Below are 21,048 nucleotides of genomic sequence, written 5' to 3'. Positions count from 1 at the left end.
ACTGATGAGCACAAGCAACATGACAAACGAAGAAGCAAAGCTGAAGCGAAATCAAATTGCTGTGCTGTTTTCTTCATAAATATTTATTTTCATAAAACAATACATTTTAACTTAAAATTGTACTTCTTTTATTTAAAAAAAATTTAACGATAACAAATAATAACAAGCAAAAACAAAACAGAACTAAAAATAGTTTAACCAAATCAAAAAAGTAGTAATATTAAAGTAGATAAATAGGTTTTTTTTTCAATTAGAAAGATTCATTAAAGATTTCTGGAGACTTTTTATAAGCTCCAACCGGCGTTTATCGATTTCAATTTTTTCTCTCTCGATGGTAACGAGCTCTTGGTGCTTTAAATCGTCTTTGTCTGATTCCTTCTTCAAAAACGCAAGAAGTTCGTCTTCATTTTTGCGTTTGCGCTTCGTTGGGGTTTCAGAAATGATTTCGCCATCCAATTCTGCTTCTTCTACAACAGATGACAACGTATTGCTCTCCGTTGGAAATGCTGTTGTAGAACACAGTAGTTGTTGTGGCGGAGACACGCTGTGTCTTCCTCCATACGCTTGATCAAATATTTCGAAGTAATCCCACGTTGTTGCTTCACGCCCTGATTCCTTGTTTCTCTTCTTGATTCGTTTATAGGTAGTCATCATGTTCTCAAATTTGTTGTCCATGACAATAAAATTTGCTATGGCCTCAGATATTTTCCTGGATTTAGCTCCATCCGGCGTGGTTATGCTTTTTATATTCCCGAAAATGAACCAGCAACAACAGCAACAGGAGAGGAACAGCAACAGCAACAACGTTTTCTTTATGGGAAGCCGAACTATATGAAGGACCACCAACTGCAGTGATAACAGAAGCAATGTCAATGGTTTTAGATCCACTTGCATTTGGATGTGTGAATGCAGCATCTACTTCTTAATAATTTGAAATCTCACTTGCACTTCTTACCTTCTTGCTCGGTGTCTGTACCTCATCTTGGTATTGCTGGGAACGAACTTTCTCCAAATGACAGCGAAGATTTGTGGTGTTGCCTTAAGTTTTTAGATTTTTGTTGCAAATCTTGCACGTCGCTTTGGTGAAATAATTTCAAATCATGCTCTTTAATTTTATCGGTGGCATTCTTTTTCTTAGCAATACAAAGGGATATCGAACAAATCTGGTTATTATAAAATTCAATAATCGTTCAATGGATAATTTTAATATAAACCAAATATAACCTTTCGGTTGTACGTACTTATGCGCAATGCAAACAAACTTACTCTTCGATTTAAATAATTAAATTTTTTTTAAATTATGTATTTCGGTGGGACTATTGATCAATGCACGACGAGACGATGATGAATATGAAAAATGAAATGAAAAGAACAACGAGAGGCTTACTTTTGCCATCAAATATAAATTTGTGAAGATGTAAGTTGTTGTATTTAAAGACAAGTATAGTAAGAGCATCATGGATTTCTTTGTATTAGTATAACACAAATACAAGTAAATTTTATAGGTGCATTTAAACGTTCAGGGTTCTGAACGGAGCCCACAAGCATGTTAATGTTGGTCGCGTTCTGATTTCTGAACACTAAGAAACAGTCTTTTGAATGAACAGTAAAAAAACTCTGAAGCTTTGAACTTTGAACTTTGAACACTAAAAGATTGAGTTTTAAAGTTCAAGTTCTGTTCTGAATGATGTCGATTTTTTTGCAGATTAAACATCGATGTATCTGCGATATATCGGCTTAAGAAACATTGGAAATCTCTTGAAGGAGTTTGGTTTTAATTGAATCCCCCGTAATGGGGACTCCCGAACTCTCCAAACCCATTATCATCGGTTTGTATTCGTTTGGCAAACCAGCAAGTAGGAGAGTACCTACCCATTCATATCCAACGTTGAATTTAAGCCCGTTTAGTTTGTGTGCAGTCGTCACAATTTTGTTGACGTATTCGTCGACTGAGGAAAAATCAACCAAACGTATGGTTATTAAGCTTCTGAGAAGGCTTACTCTCCGAGTCGAACCGGAATCCTCGAATGCTTGCTGCAACTTATCCCATGCATCCTTAGCAGTTTGTGCATCCTGGATATGCATACAATTCATGGGATCGACGGCGAGAATTATTTTTGACTTGGGTTTGGTAATTTTATGTGCATCCTTTTCTGTTCCCTCAACACATTGCCACAGCACTCTCGGCCGGTGAGTTTCTCGATGGACGGCGGCCGGCATGGCGTTAGACGACATGATGCAGCTGATGCAATCGGGTATTCTTAAAAGAAATTTTATTAATGTTTTGCAATGAGTATTCCTGGGCCCATAACCTGATGAGATTATAATGATAATCTAAGGAATAATCAATGAAAAGTAACGCTTTTAACTTTGTATTACAAAAATACTTTTATAAGAATATAAAATAAAGGAGAAAAATCTAGAACATTCCAAAAAGAGAATGAATAAAATCTAAATGTCAAATTCTTCTCTTGCTCACTTTCAAAAGTTTTATTTACTTTAACTGTGTTAAAAATCTTTCCTAAAAAATGCAAATCAAGAAACGGAACACATGATTTGATAAGATTACTCCGTTAGTGCACCTTCATTGTGGCCAAGAAAGTTTTCCAAAACATCTTGGTTCAACCGGTAAGTCATTATGAACTTAATGTCATAACGATTTTTCATGTCTTATTACAGCAACTGTAAGGCAGTATTAGATTGCACAATACCTTGAAAATAGTAAGTTAGATACATTTTCTTACATACAAATTTATTTCATCTATATTTACCTTTTTGAAATGGAAGCATAGTATTTTTTCCTATGACCCGCATATTACAAACCATATCAGACATTTTATTGAGAATCTCGTCCTGTGATTCCAAATGAAGTCCATAAGCATGGACTGTCTCCCTGGCATCACTGTATGGTGACCGTACTTTCATAACGTCCAATCATAACCAATCGTTTGTCTGTGAAAAAATTGTAATGTGGTTCAGTTTTACTTGTTGATATTATATGTACGTACATATTTTAGCAAGTTGTAGCATTCTTGCCAGCTTTCGTCTTGAAGAAGCCCAAGTCCCACTGCCCTCGATAAAGCTTTAGCAAACAGTGTGCAAAAACAACTTCGTTGCCAGATTCACTTTTTGTTGATCCGCTTTGACAACATTAATGCTCCCTGGAGAAATTTTGTGAGTTATGCTCAACTCTCCAGATGTGAACGAAAGGAGTTTTAAAATGATGTCCTTTTTCACAATCTTTCCCCTTCATACCATGGCGTATCCATGCTGACTTTAAGCTCAGTGTATAGCCCTCGGTTTGTACCACCTAAGTCATTTCGGTTTGTACCAACTTCCATTTCGTCAAAACTAAGAACACATAGTTTTTGATTGGGAGTCAGCTCCTTTGACGCTTTCATAATTTTTAAACAGGCTTCATGACTCCTGGTGTTATATCTAGTTTCTGAGCCCAGGTTTAAAGTGTTCGTTCAGCGGGAAGTGGAAAATTTGTTCTTTTCAGTAATTTGTACGCTCTTGAACTAGATGAGTATAAGGTTATAGACCTAGCTATATCCTCTTCCGACCAATTTGATCTCCTTAGGGTACCAATTTTTATATTTTTTATTTGCCGGGGCATAAAAATTTCAAGCAACTTGCTTTCTAAATTGCTTTAGTGGAACTCAGCCTTCTGCACTCGAGCTTCCAAAGATTTTATTTTTTCTTCCGCACTCGACAACTTTAAAGTTAAATCTTCATTTTCAGAACGTAACTTTTTTCTAAAAACTATACAAAATAGAAAATAAGAAAGTCAACTTTATATTTTGGAAAACATACATTTCTTCATTAAGATCGCTTATTTTGTTCAAAGATGTTGGTAGTAACATCGACTCTGGGGCGTTAGAACCTGAACTTTCATTTCCGTCACACTCATGTGGAATTTCTGGATCGGTGTCATTTGGAAATGACTCTTCCAGCAAATTGTTCAGCAATTGTTGATAACTCCATTCGCTTTGAACGATCTGTTGATTCGGATTTCGTTTTTAAGGAAGTTCCTTTTAAGTGAACTGAAATGACTCCGGTTTCAAAAGGAGCATGGAGTGAATCCTAAATAAGTATCATTTTGCATTTCCTTTAAATTTGTCTATCAATTTTACATACCAATTTCAAATTTAACATTATTAATGAAATCCTCTTTCAGAAAATGCAAACTACAAATCCTTGCAGTTTGAATATTAATATTATCCTACCTTTTGCAAAACAAAGTCCATTGCTTTGAAAGATTTAAATTTCGCTTCGGAAACTTATGAAAACTTGTTTGAGCAGAAAGTTTTTTTCGTGTTGAGTTATTGCACTTAAAAACGAACATATACCCATTTTAAATACTTTTTTAATAAAAACCAATTTCAAAATTATCTTATTTAAACAAACCAAACCTTACTCCCTTTACAGCAGAGAACAGAAAAACAAAGTAAAAGGAAATAAAATTGTGCCAAAAAATTACTTGGTTGTGCGTCGACGACGTCAAGACATTTTGACAGCTACAACACGAAATGTGCAAAGTCATATCTAGTTGCATCATGCACCTTCCCTCTTCTTTCATATTAAGGTGTTAACACAAGAAATCTTTGTGGTGAGGCCACATTACAATATATTTTGACAATCATTTGGGGCCTACCACACTTAGTGAGAAATTAAATAACAGCGCGATGCTTAATTTTCACCATCATCGTCTCAGTTGCCATTATGATTCTATTTAACTAGAGACGCGAATTATTAATTACCATTTGTGATCGTTCTGTATTCATTCTGGCACTACTAAGACATATAATTTTAAGGATTTTGTCTATTTTGGTTTTGATATTTTTTTATTTGTCATTACTGTTAATTTCAGGGTTGATTATTGTAATATTCGTGGGCTTAGAGCTAATTTTCTCTCGGCATATTTAAATACTGTTTCAAACAGGCTATTTTGGCACAAAGTGAAACCAAAGTAGGTGAATATTCTGCTACTGCTGAATTTTGTATTCATGGACATAGCTTGGTGATACTATTCTTTTCCGATTATGGCCTCGCCATAAATGTGTGGAGTTAGTGCTCCGCAGAATGAAATTTCTTCTTCCTCTCTGATGCCTTCATCCAAATAAATACGCTAACGGTTGTAACATCGATGTTCCTTTTTCTCTCTCAATTATCAATTTAAAATTTTCAAGTTTTCAACTTTTCTTTAAAATTTAACTGCCAACACAAAAATCAATTCGCCCCGGCTTATACTTTATTTTATTGACCACGATGGCCGAATTCCAACTTCCGCTGAATCGCTCCCTACGGGTTGCGGGAATATTTTGTTTCGAGAACAGGGAACTTTTCGTTTTGAGGTTGCCTTTTTCTTTTTTCTTTTAAATTTTCAGAAAAAATATTTAAAATTTACGGACCACTTCTCTGGATTATGGTGGTTGACCGTTGTTCCACGGTTCTTACACCAGTTGATTTTGTTCCGTTTATTTCGGTACCTCCCACGACGCACAAAGGCTAACGGCCGTTATTGCCTATAGTTTCACCTGGGATACCAAATGCAAATTCCATTTGAATTGCTAATTCTAACGCAATAAAATATTACAAAATATTACATTGAGGAGTAGCTTACATTTAGAAAAACAAATTATAATAGGGGTAGCTGACATCTAGAAAAAAAAATTCATAACAAATTTAAATTAACACTGACTTTGAAATGAAAAATTCACAAAAAAAACTCTTACTTTGGGTACTAGCACCACTTTGATCTTACATCGGGGATGAATACTTTGGAACTAAAAACGTACCTCGAATACATATCCCTGACACCGTACGTTATCTAATTAGATCCCCAAAAAAAAACTACCAGTATTCTCTTACTGTGTTGAGGTACATGGGAGCCGTTTTCCTAAGACCCACCACTTTTAAGGGGCTTCCCTCTCCGAAACCCTTCTCGCCTTATTATACAAGTGAAACACACGGCTGACAAGATATAACTCACTTTATTATGATAATGTTGATGTCATATAAGCATGTACCTACTTAGTTAGTGTACATGTTGTTATACTGTATAACACTTACTCTAACATCTCCCTTTTAATATATATTAATATAATACTAAGCTTTTTAATATATCTAATCATAATAATGTAAAATATATACCTTTAATAATATATATCATAATTCATAGCAATATATGTATGTAAGGGTTTTGTTGTTCGATTATAATATTTTTTCATTGTTTCATTATTAGTTTTAAAGGCCAAATTAACCTTTTGCTCATCTACTCTAACAGGCTTTAAATTTTCAAAATTGGTTGGAATTTTAGTTTTTAGTTTTCTATTCATCAACAATTCTGCGGGTGAGTATGTAGTAAAATTCGGTGTTGTCCTGTAATTTAAAAGTGCAATATATGGATCGGAATTACTTTCTAAGGTTTTCTTCAACAATCGTTTTATAGTTTGAATTGATCTTTCTGCAAGACCATTTGACCTCGGTGTATAAGGACTAGATGTGACATGTTCAATGTTCCAAGATTTGCAAAAGTGGTTAAATTCTGTCGACGAAAAAGGTGGTCCATTGTCACTTACCACTATTTTCGGAATGCCGTGCCGAGCCAATATAGATTTAAGTTCCAAAATTAGTTTTTTGCTAGCAAAACCACTATTTAAAAGAGCGATTTCAATATATTTAGAGTAATAGTCAACAACTAGCATGTAAACTTTCTTTTGAAATTCAAAAAGATCAATTCCGATTTTGTGCCAAGGCAAGGGGAAAATTTCATGGGACATCAACGGTTCTTTGACGTTTGAAACTCTATACTTTAAACATATTTCACAATTATCGACTATGTTCTTTATATCTGAATTCAAATTTGGCCAATATACCAATGATTTAGCCAGACTGATACATTTTTTAGAGCCCATATGTCCTTCATGTATAAGATTCAAAATTTCTGAACGCATTGACTTTGGTATAACAATTCTGTTGTTCATAAAAACAATTCCACTGACGACGTGAATTTCATTTTTTATTTTAAAATAGGGCAGTACTAATGGATCTATGTTATTTTTTATCTCTGGCCACCCTTGCCTATAATATTGTTTAAGCTTAACTAAGATTTCATCTACTAATGTTTCTTTACGAATTTGATCTAGTTTTTCATCACTGACTGGCAAGCTTGACGACACGAGATTGCAATGTATTTCCATTTCATTTTCTAATTGAGGTAATGCTTCTTCTAATAAGGCTGCCCTTGACAAAGTATCAGCAATGACCATATCTTTTCCTGGCTTATAAATTACTTTTAGATTGTAAGCTTGTAATTTCAGCATCATTCTTTGAAGTCGCGTAGGCACCTTATACAAAGGTTTTTCAAACAATGGTATAAGAGGCTTATGGTCTGTTTCAACCAGAACTTCTCTTCCAAACAAAAATTTGTGAAAGCGATTGCAGCCAAAAAGAATGGCGAACAATTCTTTTTCGATTTGCGCATAATTTCTTTGGCTTAACGTTAAGGTGGCTGATGCATAAGCAATGGGTTTATTTGCCTGCTGTATGACAGCTCCCACAGCTGATTGAGAAGCATCAACAGAAAGTTTTATTGCCTTACCATTGTCAAAGTAAGCTAAAACAGGAGCTTTTGATATTAGGAGCTTAAGATTTAGAAACTCATTTTCATGCCTTTCTTCCCAATGCCACTCAACTTCTTTTTTAAGCAACTGCCTTAAATGCTCATTTTCAATTGCTAGCTCTTTAATAAATGAGCCCAGATAATTAACCATACCTAAAAATCGTTGAAGGTCTTTAACACAACTAGGACGAGGCATTTTCATAATAGCTTCTATTTTACTTTCATCGGGTCGGACCCCAAATTCATTGAAAATATGACCAATGTATTTTATCTCTTTAACTCCTATACAAGACTTCTCTCGATTAAATTTTAGACCTATTTCCTGAGCTTTTTTGAGAACCATATTCAAATATTTATCGTGCTCCTCTTGCGTGGCACCGTATATTAAAAAATCGTCTATATAAATTACAACATTTGGTATGTGAGAAAAATGCTTTATCATTTCTGCATGAAATATTTCAGGAGCCGCATTGACTCCAAATGGTAATCTAATAAACCTGTATCTACCAAAAGGTGTATTAAATGTACATAGCTTAGATGATTCTTCTTCCAAGGGTATCATCCAAAAGCCGCTATTAGCATCCAAACTACTGAAATATTTTGCATTTGAAAGGCGAGATTTTACCTCATCAATATCTGAAAAAGGAAAATGGGGACGCATTATTACCTTGTTCAAGTGTCTAGGATCCAAACAAACCCTCAGGTTTCCATTAGCCTTTCTAACTAACACAATTGAGTTCACCCACTTTGTTGGTTGATTTTCTTGCACTATCACCCCTAAATTTTCCATTCGTTTAAGCTCAGTTTTTAGTTCCTTTTGTAAATCAAATGGTATTTTTCGTGGTGGTTCCACTACCGGTAAAACATTTTCTTTTAAAACCAATTTACACTTGTTTTTAAGACAGCCCAGCCCATTAAAAGCTTCTTTATATTTTTCCAAAAGCATATTTGAACCTTTTATTCCTTGATTTTTAGCACCACGTACAATATTAATATTTTTCACCAAATTCAATTTAATAGAAGTATCTAAACCTATTACAGTTTTACAATTCATTTCAAGTATATAAAAATCAAGATAAATACCATTGTTCTTAAAAAGACAATATAATTTACATTTTCCTTTAACTCTTAATTTTTCTCCCGAAAAGGTTAACAAATTAGTATTAGTTTCTTTAATCAAGTTTTTGTCCAAATTTAACATTTCAAATTTCTTTATTGACATTATGTTTCCCTCTGCTCCGGTATCTACTTGAGCCACCACCACTTGATTGTTGATGTCAATGTCTACATTCCATGCCTTGGTGTATGTTGAACTCATTATTTTTCCTATAAAAAGGTCTTCTTCAGATGATTGTGTAGCTGATTCCCCTTCTGCTTCTATGTTACCGATTGTTTTCTTAATTTTATTTGTGTTGCACATTTTCGCATAGTGATTCTTTCCCCTGCACTGCTGACATGTAACTCCCCATGCAGGGCATTTATTGTAAAAATGCCGTTGGCCACATCTTCCGCATGTATTTAGTTGATTATTATTTGACCCGCTAGGCTCATGCTGAATTTGATTTTTGGTTTTGCGGAAGTTGTTGTTTCTTTTTCCTTGGTTGCTCCATTGCTGTTGTCTCTCTCTTTCTCGAATGCTGCCAATAAACTCTACTTTGCTGTTGTCTTCTCCATTACTTCCATGAATAAATTCTTTAGACTGCTGCTTTGCTATTTCCAGAGATTTAGCAATTTGGATTATTTCTTCGAGATTTTTTGATGATTCATTTAATAATTTTTCGCGAATAAATTGATGACTTTGGTTTAGACCACAAATAAATAAGTCCCTAACCAATTCATCTTTAAGAGTGCCAAAATTACATGTTTTGCTTAGATTTTTAAGTGCCATTAAGAATTCATCAATCGACTCAGATGTACTTTGACGTCGCGAGAAAAAATTAAACCGTTCCATGATAACATTACATTTTGGAAGGAAATATGCATCAAATTTTGTAATTAAATCGGCATGCTTTATAGTTTCCTCATCCACATCGAAAGAATCAAAGATTTCAAAAGATTCAGGTCCTATGTGGTGAAGAAGTAATGAATTTTTTCTGAAGTCTGAGTCACTGAGAAGATCACTTGCGGCTAGAAATATTTTAAATTGCTTTTTCCAAATTTTCCAAGCAGCCGCCAGATTTGTTGACTTTAAATCAAGAGGACGTAAGGAACCACTATCCACGGCCACTTGCTTATAATTATTATTAATAACTTTGACTTTATCTTCTGTCATTTTGTTTTAAATATAATTAATTTTCGATTTATTTTCTTCAATTTTTTTTTTTTTTGGTTTACATCTGACACCATATTATACAAGTGAAACACACGGCTGACAAGATATAACTCACTTTATTATGATAATGTTGATGTCATATAAGCATGTACCTACTTAGTTAGTGTACATGTTGTTATACTGTATAACACTTACTCTAACACGCCTATGATATTTTGATCTATAATGCCCCTTAAACCCCCCCCCCCCCTGCACTCGTTCATTTCATCGACACGAACCTAAAAACGAATTTCACTTAGGAAATGTATCCATGGGCTGAGTGGTTTCAAATAATTAATGCAAACACATTCTAGTGAATTCAATACTTTATTTATAATTAAGTTAAGTTTTAATTCAATAGTTAAATTAAGTTCAGGGTTGTTAAATTATATGAGATCGTACAATTCAATATCAATTATATATTTTACAGCGACTTGCTTGAAGAAATGGAATAAAAAGAATGCACCGGATAATGAAATGGCACAGAGTTGTCAAAATGACTTATGGGCCTGTTCGGCAATCTGATCGGTTTCAGTTCTGAGTAGGTTTGTTTGTTAATATGTGACAGGAAATTATTCGTGTTATTCCTGAATGCATTCATTTTTGTTCCCAGCAATCAGCTGTTTGACATTTCAGATAATTTTAAAACAAAAATGGATGACGATGGCACGAAAACGCAACCACAACTTTATCTTGATTGGTTGATCATAAAATATCTGTTATATATCTTGTTACCTGTGGTAATTTTTATTAGGATGTTTGTAGATCATTAGCGATCTTATTTATTTTATTGTTTCCTCTTGTTTCCTGCTTGAGGTACAATTGAGTGTTTATAACTCACGCGACGGTTGTTATTTGTTTCTGTCAACAGAACATCAACACAAAAAAAAAACATTAAAGGGAAAATAAGCACCCGATACTGCACATAGGTATCATTACCCTGGGCACTTTTTATTTTAGGAACTTACCTGTAAATTTTTCTTCCCGAAATTCCAAAACTTTAACAACTAAAAAATAATTGAATCAAGTTCATAATCCTCTAACAATTTTAAAATTCATTAAAATTTACGGAATTAAATCTTGGTTGGAATTAAAAAACAATATTTTTTCCATTCTCTTTAGTTTTAACGATGAACGCCTTTCGCTTAATATTAGGACGAATTTCGAAAAGATTTTTTCTGATGGTACTGATGTTGCCATCACGTTGCGTGTACTCCACCATTTTAAGGGATTTTTCGCCTTGGAAGTTTTTTTTCCGCAATTATTAAAGGATTGAAATTATACTTGCAGCAACAGTGGAAACGAATGAGCGTGGGGTGCAGAATAGCTACCTTTGAATTTAATTATTATTCAAATTATTCAAAACTCTCAAGACACCGTTAGTATCCTCCAACACTTGATATAGACACGTCTTTTTGAGAGGACAACTCTTCAGTTAAATCCTTAAAAGGTTTTAAAATTTTGATAATTTCCGGAAGCACTACCCATTCGTCTTCTGAGAAAATTTCGCGCGGGTTATATAACAACCCGATTGCTGCCTCTAAAGTTTCTTGCAAAATTGTTACCCTTTCAAGTTTATCTTGTGTGCTATTTCATCGAGTGATAATGTTCATTTACAGTTTGAATGAAGCCTGGGAAGGCAACAGTGCTTCTGTGGAAGTCTTGTTAGAACGGCTATTCCAGGAAGTCCAATCAGCATTCATATTGGCTGCATTGTCAATGACACAAACGAAATCTTTTCTTTAATTTCCCAGGATTCTGTTAGGTTAGAAAGTCGTTGTCCGAGAAGTTTTGTATCATTTTGTCATTAATGACGTTTGTTTTACCACTCATAGCAATTTAGTTAATTATTTCATGTAATATAAAACTTATATTTGATCGTGATAATCACTTAAATTATTTGTACCTTGACACACTGGTTTTATTTTATCCTGAAGTATATACAGAGGTTCTTGAGTACTACGCCTCCAGTTGTATAACGTTTCCATTGTCGTAATTGGTAACAACTTTTTGAAATCGAATTGTATCTGTATCATATGGATGAACATATTTTTTTACTGCAGTAAACTCCTCTTGTAATTCAGTATTATCCTGATTTATCAATGCATTTCTTAGAGTTTTGTAAAATTTAGTGAACGTTTAGTTCTAGAATAATGCTCTTTCAGCTGTTCAAGTAAGTTATTACTATAGTAGATTATTATATTATAATGGATTATTCGGCCGACTATGAAATGAAGTACGTCTATACACTTTCGCTTCCAAATTTCAACTAACTTTTATTCAAGCTTTATTCTTAGGTCTAAGAGAACAATATTTTAAAACAAAGAGGAAAAGAGAATAGTATAAAATAACAGAAATAACGATCGGTAGGGGAAATTATATAAAGCAAGAATAACGTTCGGTTTAAGGTATATTATATAATGACAATATAAGAATATAACGACAGACACTGATAGCATGCGATATCTTAACATATATATGTGGGATTCACTTCCCAAAGTTCATTAGTTATAATAAGTAAAACACTTTATGATATAGGTAAAACTATTAATATAATTGTTTAATTACACAAAAAAAAACATAAATACTTCTGCTGTGCGAACAAACGGATCACGCACTCGACTTATCCCTCGGGCTGATTCTTTATATCTAACTCTTCCGTATTTGTATGTTTATTTTTAAATAAAAACAATTATAGTTTTCTTAAAAATTTTTACAATTTATTAAAACTTTTTGTTACAAACAATTTTTTTAAATATAAATAAAATAAAATTAGCGACGCGTTTCAGAACTCATGTTCCATCATCGGGCTACTGTTTACTAAACTTTTTTATATTTTTCTATTGTTAATTTTTCCGTTGTGTTGTTGTTGTCAGGTTGCTATTGTTTTTGAGTGTGAGAGCTTTTTGGAAAGCTTTCTTTTTTCTTATTATGTTAATTTTGTAAAAAGAAAAATAAAAATAATCCGCCAATGTTAAACTTCGCCAAAAAAAAAAGAAATTAAAATAATCCGCACAAGACACAACTAGACACTTGAAAGATTTGAACAGAAGTGAAGTCTTTATTCTAAAAAATACATGACAGAAAATAGGTGAAGATACATGAAACAAACAAATAATCAAAAGTGCAAATATGTAATAAAGCGTGGGAACGGATGAATAGTTTGTTGTTCACACCTCTCGGGTTCAACTAAAGATATTTGGTATTCATCTGTCCTCATGCTTTACTTACTGAGGAGAAATACATTGGAATGCAATTCAACTTAAAGAAATATGAGGAATAATAATAAATGAAACTTAAACATTTGCTTGCTGAGGAAAAATACATTGGAATGAACTATAACTTAATCTTAAATGTTGACCTCGGAATTCCTTGGCCTAGGGATAGGTCTTCTTGTGCGACGATAAAAGATGATGAAGATCCCAATCATGCATGCCAATAATAACAGACTGCTTCCATAGTGATGGTAGTCATATGTGTTGATGTCAGTGGGGGCAGGCAGTTTCTTAGACTGTTCAATTACTTTCCTGATTTTGGACTTCAAGTTCTCAAACTCGGATTGGTCAATGTGATCCTTTATCCCTATATCTGTTGTCTTTGCTGTTGTTTCTTGGTTTGTTGTTATGTTCCAGCTACTTGTATTTAAACTCGGAATAAATGGTGAGGTTATTTTGCTTTCATAGTTCATTTTCCCTTTGATGATTACGTTGGGCAGTTGAAGAACGCAAGTTTTCTTGAATTCCAAAACACCATTTCCAAATAAGATAGTAGCTGTACTTTCATCGCTGCAGATCAGATGACCAGACACTTTTGATGGAATCCAAAAAATCCAACTGTTTGAAGATTTGAGTGCTTTCCATACGTTTTGTGACTGTGTCTCCCTCAAGGTACATATGTTGAAACTCTCCTCTTTATGATTCAGTAAAACCATTTCACAAATCTCTAAAGCTCCTTGTTGGATGTTAGTCGGATGAACTTGATTACACATGTAGTTGGTTGACGTTATTCGTTTGCATGCTCCCAGCTCGAGGTCACTCAATAAAAAATATCTATCTCTAGGTAATGATACAGCAAGATATTCCGCAGATGTTTCTACTATGAATGTTTTGTTTCTGTGAATTATAGGAATGGGAACAAGATTAAAAAGTTGAAATTCTTCAGAATCCGTCAGTGGTAGTAACATTTCAAACACAATTGAATCATTTAAGCACCGACCTTTCACTGTTGAGATTTTATACATATCAGTAACTGAACCTTCTGGTAATGATAAATAGGAAGGTAAATTATTTCTTACAAGCTTCAACTGCTCACTTAATTGCTTAGGTGTTATTAGTTGTGGATTGATTTTTTCGTGATTTAAATCCAAAAGAACATCTAAAAGAATTTCTTGTATATGCTCGAAATTCTTGAGAACAAGAATCAGATAGGAGGTCAATGCCCCAAGATTCTGCTTTATTCCATTTGTCTTTTGTTTCTCGTTGATGATTGCAAATGTTTTTTTAAGATGTTCATTTAAAGCTTTAAATTGATCCTGTACTTGAGTGTGATCACGCTTTAAAATATTTGAAGTAGCATCTGCAATTGAACTTTGTTTTCTCAAAAGTTCAATCAAATGATTTTCATTTTTCAAGGCATTGTTGATTTGGCCTTGAATTTTGTCTGCACTTTCTTGGTCAAGGATACCAAACAAACTATGTGCCAAAGTTCCGACAATGTCAAATGGTGATCTTGCCATCCTTGTTTTTTCATATTTTGGTGCATGATAATCGTGAAGCAACTCATTGTTATGTTCGATTACTGCGATCCTGATTCGTAGTGTGTTAATTATTGGCTTATAATACATTTGAATAGCAGTGGCTTCTGTACTTATTTCTTGCATTCTGTTGACATATGCTTTGAGCTCATTGAATTCTTGCCAATACGTTGTCAAATTGTAAAATACTAAAATTTTCCAGTGCGTGTTTACCGTGCGAATTCTGCCAATGTCTTAAAAGTACATGCCAACACCGTGATCAAGTTTCTTGACATTTACTTGTTGCTCTCCCAACGTTTGACATAAAGATATTGGTATCATTATAAGTGCCAAAAGTAAAACCGAAAGCAATGCCACTTTTTGCCCTTTTCTTGGCCTTAAACATCTCGTGGTTCTCGTTGGGTCGACACTGGAGCAATCTGTGTTTTCCTTTTTATTCTCCGGTTCATCTATTGGAAGTGGGCAAAGATTATGTATTGCTCTTTTGTACGTACCGGTTTGAGTTTTTACATTAGCTACGCGTACTTTATCATCACTTCCCTTGAAGATTTCAATCATACGTCCTAGTTTCCAGCGCATGGGAGGAATATTTTCTTCCTTTATAAGCACCAAGGTGTCAGGCTTGAGGTTGTTTGATTCAGGTTTCCACTTAAATCTTTGCTGCAGAAGATGTAAATACTCATCTGACCACCTTTTCCAGAAGTGTTGTTGAATGTGTTGAATTCGCCTGAATTTATTCAGGCTACTCAATTTGCAGTGTGTTACATCTGGTTCTGCCATTGCTGTAAGAGGACTTCCGATAAAGAAGTGGCCGGGTGTTAGAGCTTCCAGATCGTTTGGATCAGATGATATCGGTGTCAAAGGTCGAGAATTCAATATAGCTTCAATTTGTATAACCACAGTAAGCAATTCCTCATACGTAAGCGAAGCTTCACCTAAGTGGCGAACGAGTAGCATCTTTGCAGATTTTACGGTTGCCTCCCAAAGGCCTCCAAAATGAGGTGAACGTGGTGGAATGTTTTTCCAAGTTATTCCTTCTTCGAGGCAATATGTGTGAATTGCCGCTTGTATTCTGCTTGAATTGAATATTTTTGCTAGTTCTGCCAATTCATTTTTCGCACCAACAAAATTTGTTGCATTATCGCTAAATATTGTGTGACAGAGTCCTCGCTTTCCTATAAATCGTTTTAGGGCGTATATGAATGATTGGGAAGACAAATCTCCCACTACCTCTATATGTATGGCTTTAGTAGAGAAACAAACGAAAATAGCTAAATATGACTTTGTAGGAGTCTTACCCCTGACCTTGTAGTGAGTTTTTATAGGACCACAAAAGTCCACACCGGCATGATAAAATGGTCTTGCTGAATTTACCCTTTCCGCAGGCATATTTCCCATCATCTGATCGATAAACTTTGGCTTTGTTCTAAAGCATATGATGCATCTACTAATTACTTGTCGAGCTGCATGTCCAACACCTAAGATCCAGTACTGCTATCGAGAGATGGCTATTAAAGCTCTATGTGAAGCGTGCATGTGTTTGAAATGAAGATGTGTTAATATTAATTAATTTACTATATTTATTTTTGGCATTAAAATTTGATGCTTGGCGTCTGAAGAAATTTTGGCATTTGTTAACCTTCCCCCAACTCGGATCAGTTTTGTTCTTTCATCAAAGTATATGTGCCCCATTTCATCGTGATATTTACTTAATACACTCCTTTCCATGTTACTTGGAACATTAAAGAGTATATGTTTCCCTACTTTCCTATAGATTAAACCATTTCGCATTTCGTGTTAACTATCTTCCTTCTTTTGTAGTCGTTCTCTAATCCAGCGGTTCCCAAACTTTTTAAGCTGTGAACCCCAAAACAATGCCCAAATATATGTTAGAGATTTTGTAATTGTCCTTTGTTCGACTGCCATTTGTTCTCAACTTGTTAGGGATTTTGTTCTTAGCTTGACCTTTTGTCATCGGCGAACAATCTAGAACTAATACCGAATCAAACAATAAAATGTTCTTCGATGTTCGCACAGCTGACAACGTGAAAATAAATAAACAAAAACACACGTAATTACTGCCAGAATATAGAGGGCATTAGTAACTCTAGAGAGAGCTCAATTTCCATAAATAATATCTAAGGCCGTCGTCACACGTACCTATTCATGATTTTATCTCACACGGCCATTCTGACAATCAACGTGCTCTCGCGTTGACTCAATCTGTTTCATGAAGACCAATTTAATCCCACCGCTGCTGTTAGAGATTTTGTAATTGTCCTTTGTTCGACTGCCATTTGTTCTCAACTTGTTAGGGATTTTGTTCTCAGCTTGACCTTTTGTCATCGGCGAACAATCTAGAACTAATACCGAATCAAACAATAAAATGTTTTTCGATGTTCGCACAGCTGACAACGTGAAAATAAATAAACAAAAACACACGTAATTACTGCCAGAATATAGAGGGCATTAGTAACTCTAGAGAGAGCTCAATTTCCATAAATAATATCTAAGGCCGTCGTCACACGTACCTCATGATTTTATCTCACATATATTTCGGAACCCCAATTCGGAAAAACAACACATTTCAAAATCAATTTTTTTATTTAGTGTGAAGAATGAATCATTGTTTTATTTATAATTGTTTTAAAATTAACTTTTAAAGCTAAGTTAGTTAAGTTAAGTTGTATTCGCATATCTGGGGCAGCGTCCAGTCTCGATCTGTATTTAGTTTTTTTTTTTGTAAGTATACGCCGAAGAGCCTGCTTCACAGCGGTACGTTGTAACAAAAGTTAGCAGATTTAATATAGCTTTCTTGGCAAGTTCAGGGTATTCATTCTTAACAGCAATCCAAAATTCGTGTAATGCTACTGAATCAAATACAAATTTTGATGAGGAGGAGCTCTGCAGATCTATCAAATATTCATATTCCTGTATACTCAGTGTCATAGGCTTGGTGGTTTTCATTAGAAATGGATTTTGTACCCACTCGATGTCAGTATTTATATCTGGAAAGTAATCTAGCATGGATCTTTCAAGACTAACCAAATGGAGAGCAATCATATTTCTAATATCTGCTTTGAGTTCTAACAGGTTTTCTTGCAAAAATTCATGTTAAACTGGAAAACATTCAACATTATTCTCTTGTCCACACGATAGCCAGAAATTCTTTTCAAAGCCGCCAGTTTGTCTCTCGCAAAAAATGCTGTTATAGATTTTCCCTGCAAAGTTGTAGCAGTTTCGTTGATCTTTTTAAAAATGTCTGCATGATAAGCTAATTTCGTAATCCATTTCCCACCATGCAACACATCGAAGAGATTTGCAGTTGATGACATATTTTTTTCCAGTTGGAACACATTCAACTCATTACGAAGTGGGAATAACCTGGATAAAGATTTCCCTCTGGAAAGCTGATGTTTTTCTCCTTCAAATTTTCATGAATCGTATCGAAATGGCGTTTTAGTTTTGCTGGTGCGAGAGAACTATTGACTAAAATTTTTTACAAACAAGGCATAAGGCATCTGGTTCTTCGGAACTACCAACAGGAATAAATCTAAAAGATAAATAAGAGTCATCGTATCGCCGTTTTTTTGAGTTGAGTTGCTTTTCTTTTTTACTATCGGACCAAACGAAACGTTCTAACTAGATTTTTTTTTCTATAGAATTGAAAATCGAATAACACACTTTAACGTAGCCAAGTTGCAGTTAATACCGTCTTTTGAATTGTTTTTTTTTAGCAAAACGGTGAGAGTTGGGTGCAGCTCTGATGTTGGTTTAACTACTGGCTTTCGTAGCTACTGTGCAATGATTAGCTTTTATACTATTTTCCCATAGCCAGTACTACTACTGCTTTTCGTTTAGGGCACTCGACAGCCAGATGGTCCATCTCAGTGCAGATATGACAAGCTCCTGGTAGTCTCCTAGGTTTACGGCATTCTGTTGCTACATGGCCAAGAGAATTGCAATTGAAACACCTGTACGTTTTGGCACCTTTTTCCTCCGTAATTGACATTTTGCGTGATGTGGAAAGAATTGGTTTTGGCCTTGGTAGTTCAATTTTACGAAATGCTTCTAGCAATTGTTGACGGGTGCGAAAACACTGCATTCTAGCTTGGGAACACAAAAACGGATTGGGTATCCCATCGATGAGACACTCAAGAAGATCCTCATCGTCCATCGATATTTTGTTCGTCAAAATAGTTTTTTTCGTGCAAATATGTTTGGAATGTTTCACCGACTAACCACTTCATACTTTCGACTGCTTTCTTTAGGGTAAAACGGTTGGTGTGACTGCCAAACATTCCTTTCATTTCCTTAAGAAACTCTTCAACCCTGTCCCTCCCAATGTGCAAAATCGTCTTCTTCACCAGAAAATTCTGACAACAAATCTTTAAGATTGGAGAAATTAAGGTTTGTTATGTTATTCTGGACTCCACTGTCATTTCATATACGATCTCTCTTAAGCCATTCGTTTTCTTTCTTTAAAATGTCATTTTCTCTCTTTTGTAGCTCCATTTCTTTTTTCATTACTTCCAGTTGTTTTGTCATTAGCTCCATTCATTTGTTTCTGTCATTTTTTGTGTTGCGCTTAAAAGTTCTTGCAAGGAAAAATATGTTCTTTGTTGCTAGTTTACTGGTCTAAGCCGTTCCTCATTTACAGCTCCAAACTGCTGCTGGTTGGATGAGGTTGGTAAGAATTGCTTCCGTGCATATTCTGTTGATGCAAGGTTAGTTTAGTTTGGGTGTTGGCTTACGACCATCTGTTCCGGTGCAAATTTTTCAGTTCCTTCTGACATCTCGCTAAAATATGTTTCCGTCAAGGGCGAATCCGTGTGACTTGAAAAAGGGGTCTAAGTGCGTCGTTCATTCAAGGGCGATTCAGTAGGTATGCAATAAAGAACTATAACTCGTTAAAGTACCACAAACTAGGAGAGTACAAATCGTCTACTCCAGCACTAGATTTTTGGCTTTTTTTTATAACTTTTTTTAAATCGTGGCAATAACAAGCGCGAATTGAGTTAATTTTTTTTTCATTGTTTCTACACTGGCGTTAAGATCTATTTCTTTGCATTTTTCCAGCAACACTTCATAATCTTTTATTTTAAAAGTTTTGTTTTTATAAATTTCACTTTTTATTTTCCAAATCTCAGGTAGGCTTTTATACAGTTCAAGCAAATCTTTCCAAAACTCACTATTTGTTATTGTTGCCATTTTTTTGTATTTTCCGTGAACGTCTTATCTGCTCGAGATCATTTACCGAATGAAAAAAAAAAAACGAAGTTGACGAGCACGTGTTCACACGAGCATGCTGAAATCCATCCAGCATGTTGGTAAAGCAGTTGTTTCAGCGTTTTAATGATAGAGCATCGATGGTTGTCGAGCCATGCTGTCGAGCATGCTCGTCCATGTAAACACCCCTAATATTTTTTCAGTCTGTTCTTAAAGATAGAATGAGATAGCATATCGGCACATTGGGAATAATAGTATAGTTTTGAATGTCATTTAATGGCGGCAAATTTTATCGCCAACTCTAGACTGAAATTAAAAGCATTAAAAAGGAACTTTTTATGGGATTAATATAGCACGTACGGGTTGCAGTAAATGGCTCTATTTATATAGGTTTTCCTAGTTTTATAATGATTTAAGCACATTGGGATGTTTTTGTATTGAAGTCTTTATAGAAATAATTTGTTTGTCTATTTAAGCTAAAATTTTAGCTTAAATAGCTATCCAATTGTGTTTTGATCACTTTTGTGTCTTTGTATCGTAGAAGCTAAATTTTGTCTCTGATTTGTCAGCAAATTACCGCAATCTTTGTCCAAGATCAAGGACTATTCCATTTTTTTTTCGAGAAAATCGATGCCAATAAGTGTGCTATTGTCGGTGGCTTTTATCAGAGCTACAAATATAATTGGACGTAGCCGGTTTCCAATTTTGACGTTGGTTTCCCCATCGCTTAAATTGATGTGACCATCTGCCAGAGTAACGTTGTGTGGAACTTGCGAACATTTAGTGCCGTTTTTAACTAAATGGATCTATAGTTCTCTTCCACAAACACTAGTACGTGCAGCAGTATCTAGGTAAGCAATTCCTGTCTCACCTTGCGAAGCAATTGGGATTATTGAAAGATTCGTTCCAAGTGATGTTTTTATTTGTGTAGACACTGTCGAGGGGCCTTTAGGGCGGTCCTTGCTCTACTACTGGTATAGCATATATATATGTAGGATCCTCTTGATCCAAACTGTTTATCAACGTGCGTTTAAATGAACAAATCACTTTTAATTTTTATCTATACTTTATTTATCTTAAATATAAATTATAAGAGCACTCATGGTGTCACACATTCATCTGCTTCGA

The 21,048-nt window shown here is 34.7% G+C and overlaps 3 protein-coding genes and 1 long non-coding RNA gene across 4 annotated transcripts; all 4 read right to left on the bottom strand.

Annotated features, from left to right (window-relative positions):
- Positions 1 to 246: 246 nt before the first annotated feature.
- Positions 247 to 1,381, bottom strand: LOC129944953 (uncharacterized). The gene is made up of 2 exons (XM_056054614.1): positions 1,225 to 1,381; positions 247 to 1,163 (listed from the first exon to the last, which is right to left on the bottom strand). Exon 2 carries the CDS (start codon positions 913 to 915, stop codon positions 247 to 249), a length of 669 nt encoding a protein of 222 aa, XP_055910589.1. The 5' UTR covers positions 916 to 1,163; positions 1,225 to 1,381.
- A 1,123-nt stretch (positions 1,382 to 2,504) lies between these two features.
- LOC129947561 (uncharacterized) lies at positions 2,505 to 3,759 on the bottom strand. The gene is made up of 3 exons (XR_008781731.1): positions 3,009 to 3,759; positions 2,772 to 2,952; positions 2,505 to 2,711 (listed from the first exon to the last, which is right to left on the bottom strand). It is a non-coding gene; the product is annotated as an uncharacterized LOC129947561 (long non-coding RNA).
- LOC129944952 (uncharacterized protein K02A2.6-like) lies at positions 3,759 to 9,899 on the bottom strand. Its single transcript, XM_056054613.1, has 3 exons — positions 6,585 to 9,899; positions 3,817 to 4,001; positions 3,759 to 3,765 (listed from the first exon to the last, which is right to left on the bottom strand). Exons 1-3 carry the CDS (start codon positions 9,897 to 9,899, stop codon positions 3,759 to 3,761), a joined length of 3,507 nt encoding a protein of 1,168 aa, XP_055910588.1.
- A 5,026-nt stretch (positions 9,900 to 14,925) lies between these two features.
- On the bottom strand, positions 14,926 to 16,080 carry LOC129944951 (uncharacterized). The gene has a single exon (XM_056054612.1). The coding sequence runs from the start codon at positions 16,078 to 16,080 to the stop codon at positions 14,926 to 14,928; it is 1,155 nt and encodes a 384-aa protein (XP_055910587.1).
- Between the last annotated feature and the right edge of the window lie 4,968 nt (positions 16,081 to 21,048).

The sequence above is a fragment of the Eupeodes corollae genome, chromosome 2, assembly GCF_945859685.1.
Source record: "Eupeodes corollae chromosome 2, idEupCoro1.1, whole genome shotgun sequence".
Classification (NCBI taxonomy): domain Eukaryota; kingdom Metazoa; phylum Arthropoda; class Insecta; order Diptera; family Syrphidae; genus Eupeodes; species Eupeodes corollae.
Note: the sequence above shows the minus strand (reverse complement) of the source record. Positions and strands in the feature narration are given on the sequence as shown.

Excerpts from the sequence above, each read along its gene's own strand:
- LOC129944951 (XM_056054612.1), bottom strand. The coding sequence starts at position 16,080 with ATGCCTGCGGAAAGGGTAAATTCAGCAAGACCATTTTATCATGCCGGT.
- LOC129944953 (XM_056054614.1), bottom strand. The coding sequence starts at position 915 with ATGCTGCATTCACACATCCAAATGCAAGTGGATCTAAAACCATTGACA.
- LOC129944952 (XM_056054613.1), bottom strand. The coding sequence starts at position 9,899 with ATGACAGAAGATAAAGTCAAAGTTATTAATAATAATTATAAGCAAGTG. Across the intron at positions 4,002-6,584 it reads ACGGCATTCCGAAAATAGTG|ATCGTTCAAAGCGAATGGAG; the intron begins GTAAGTGACAAT and ends CCGAATCAACAG.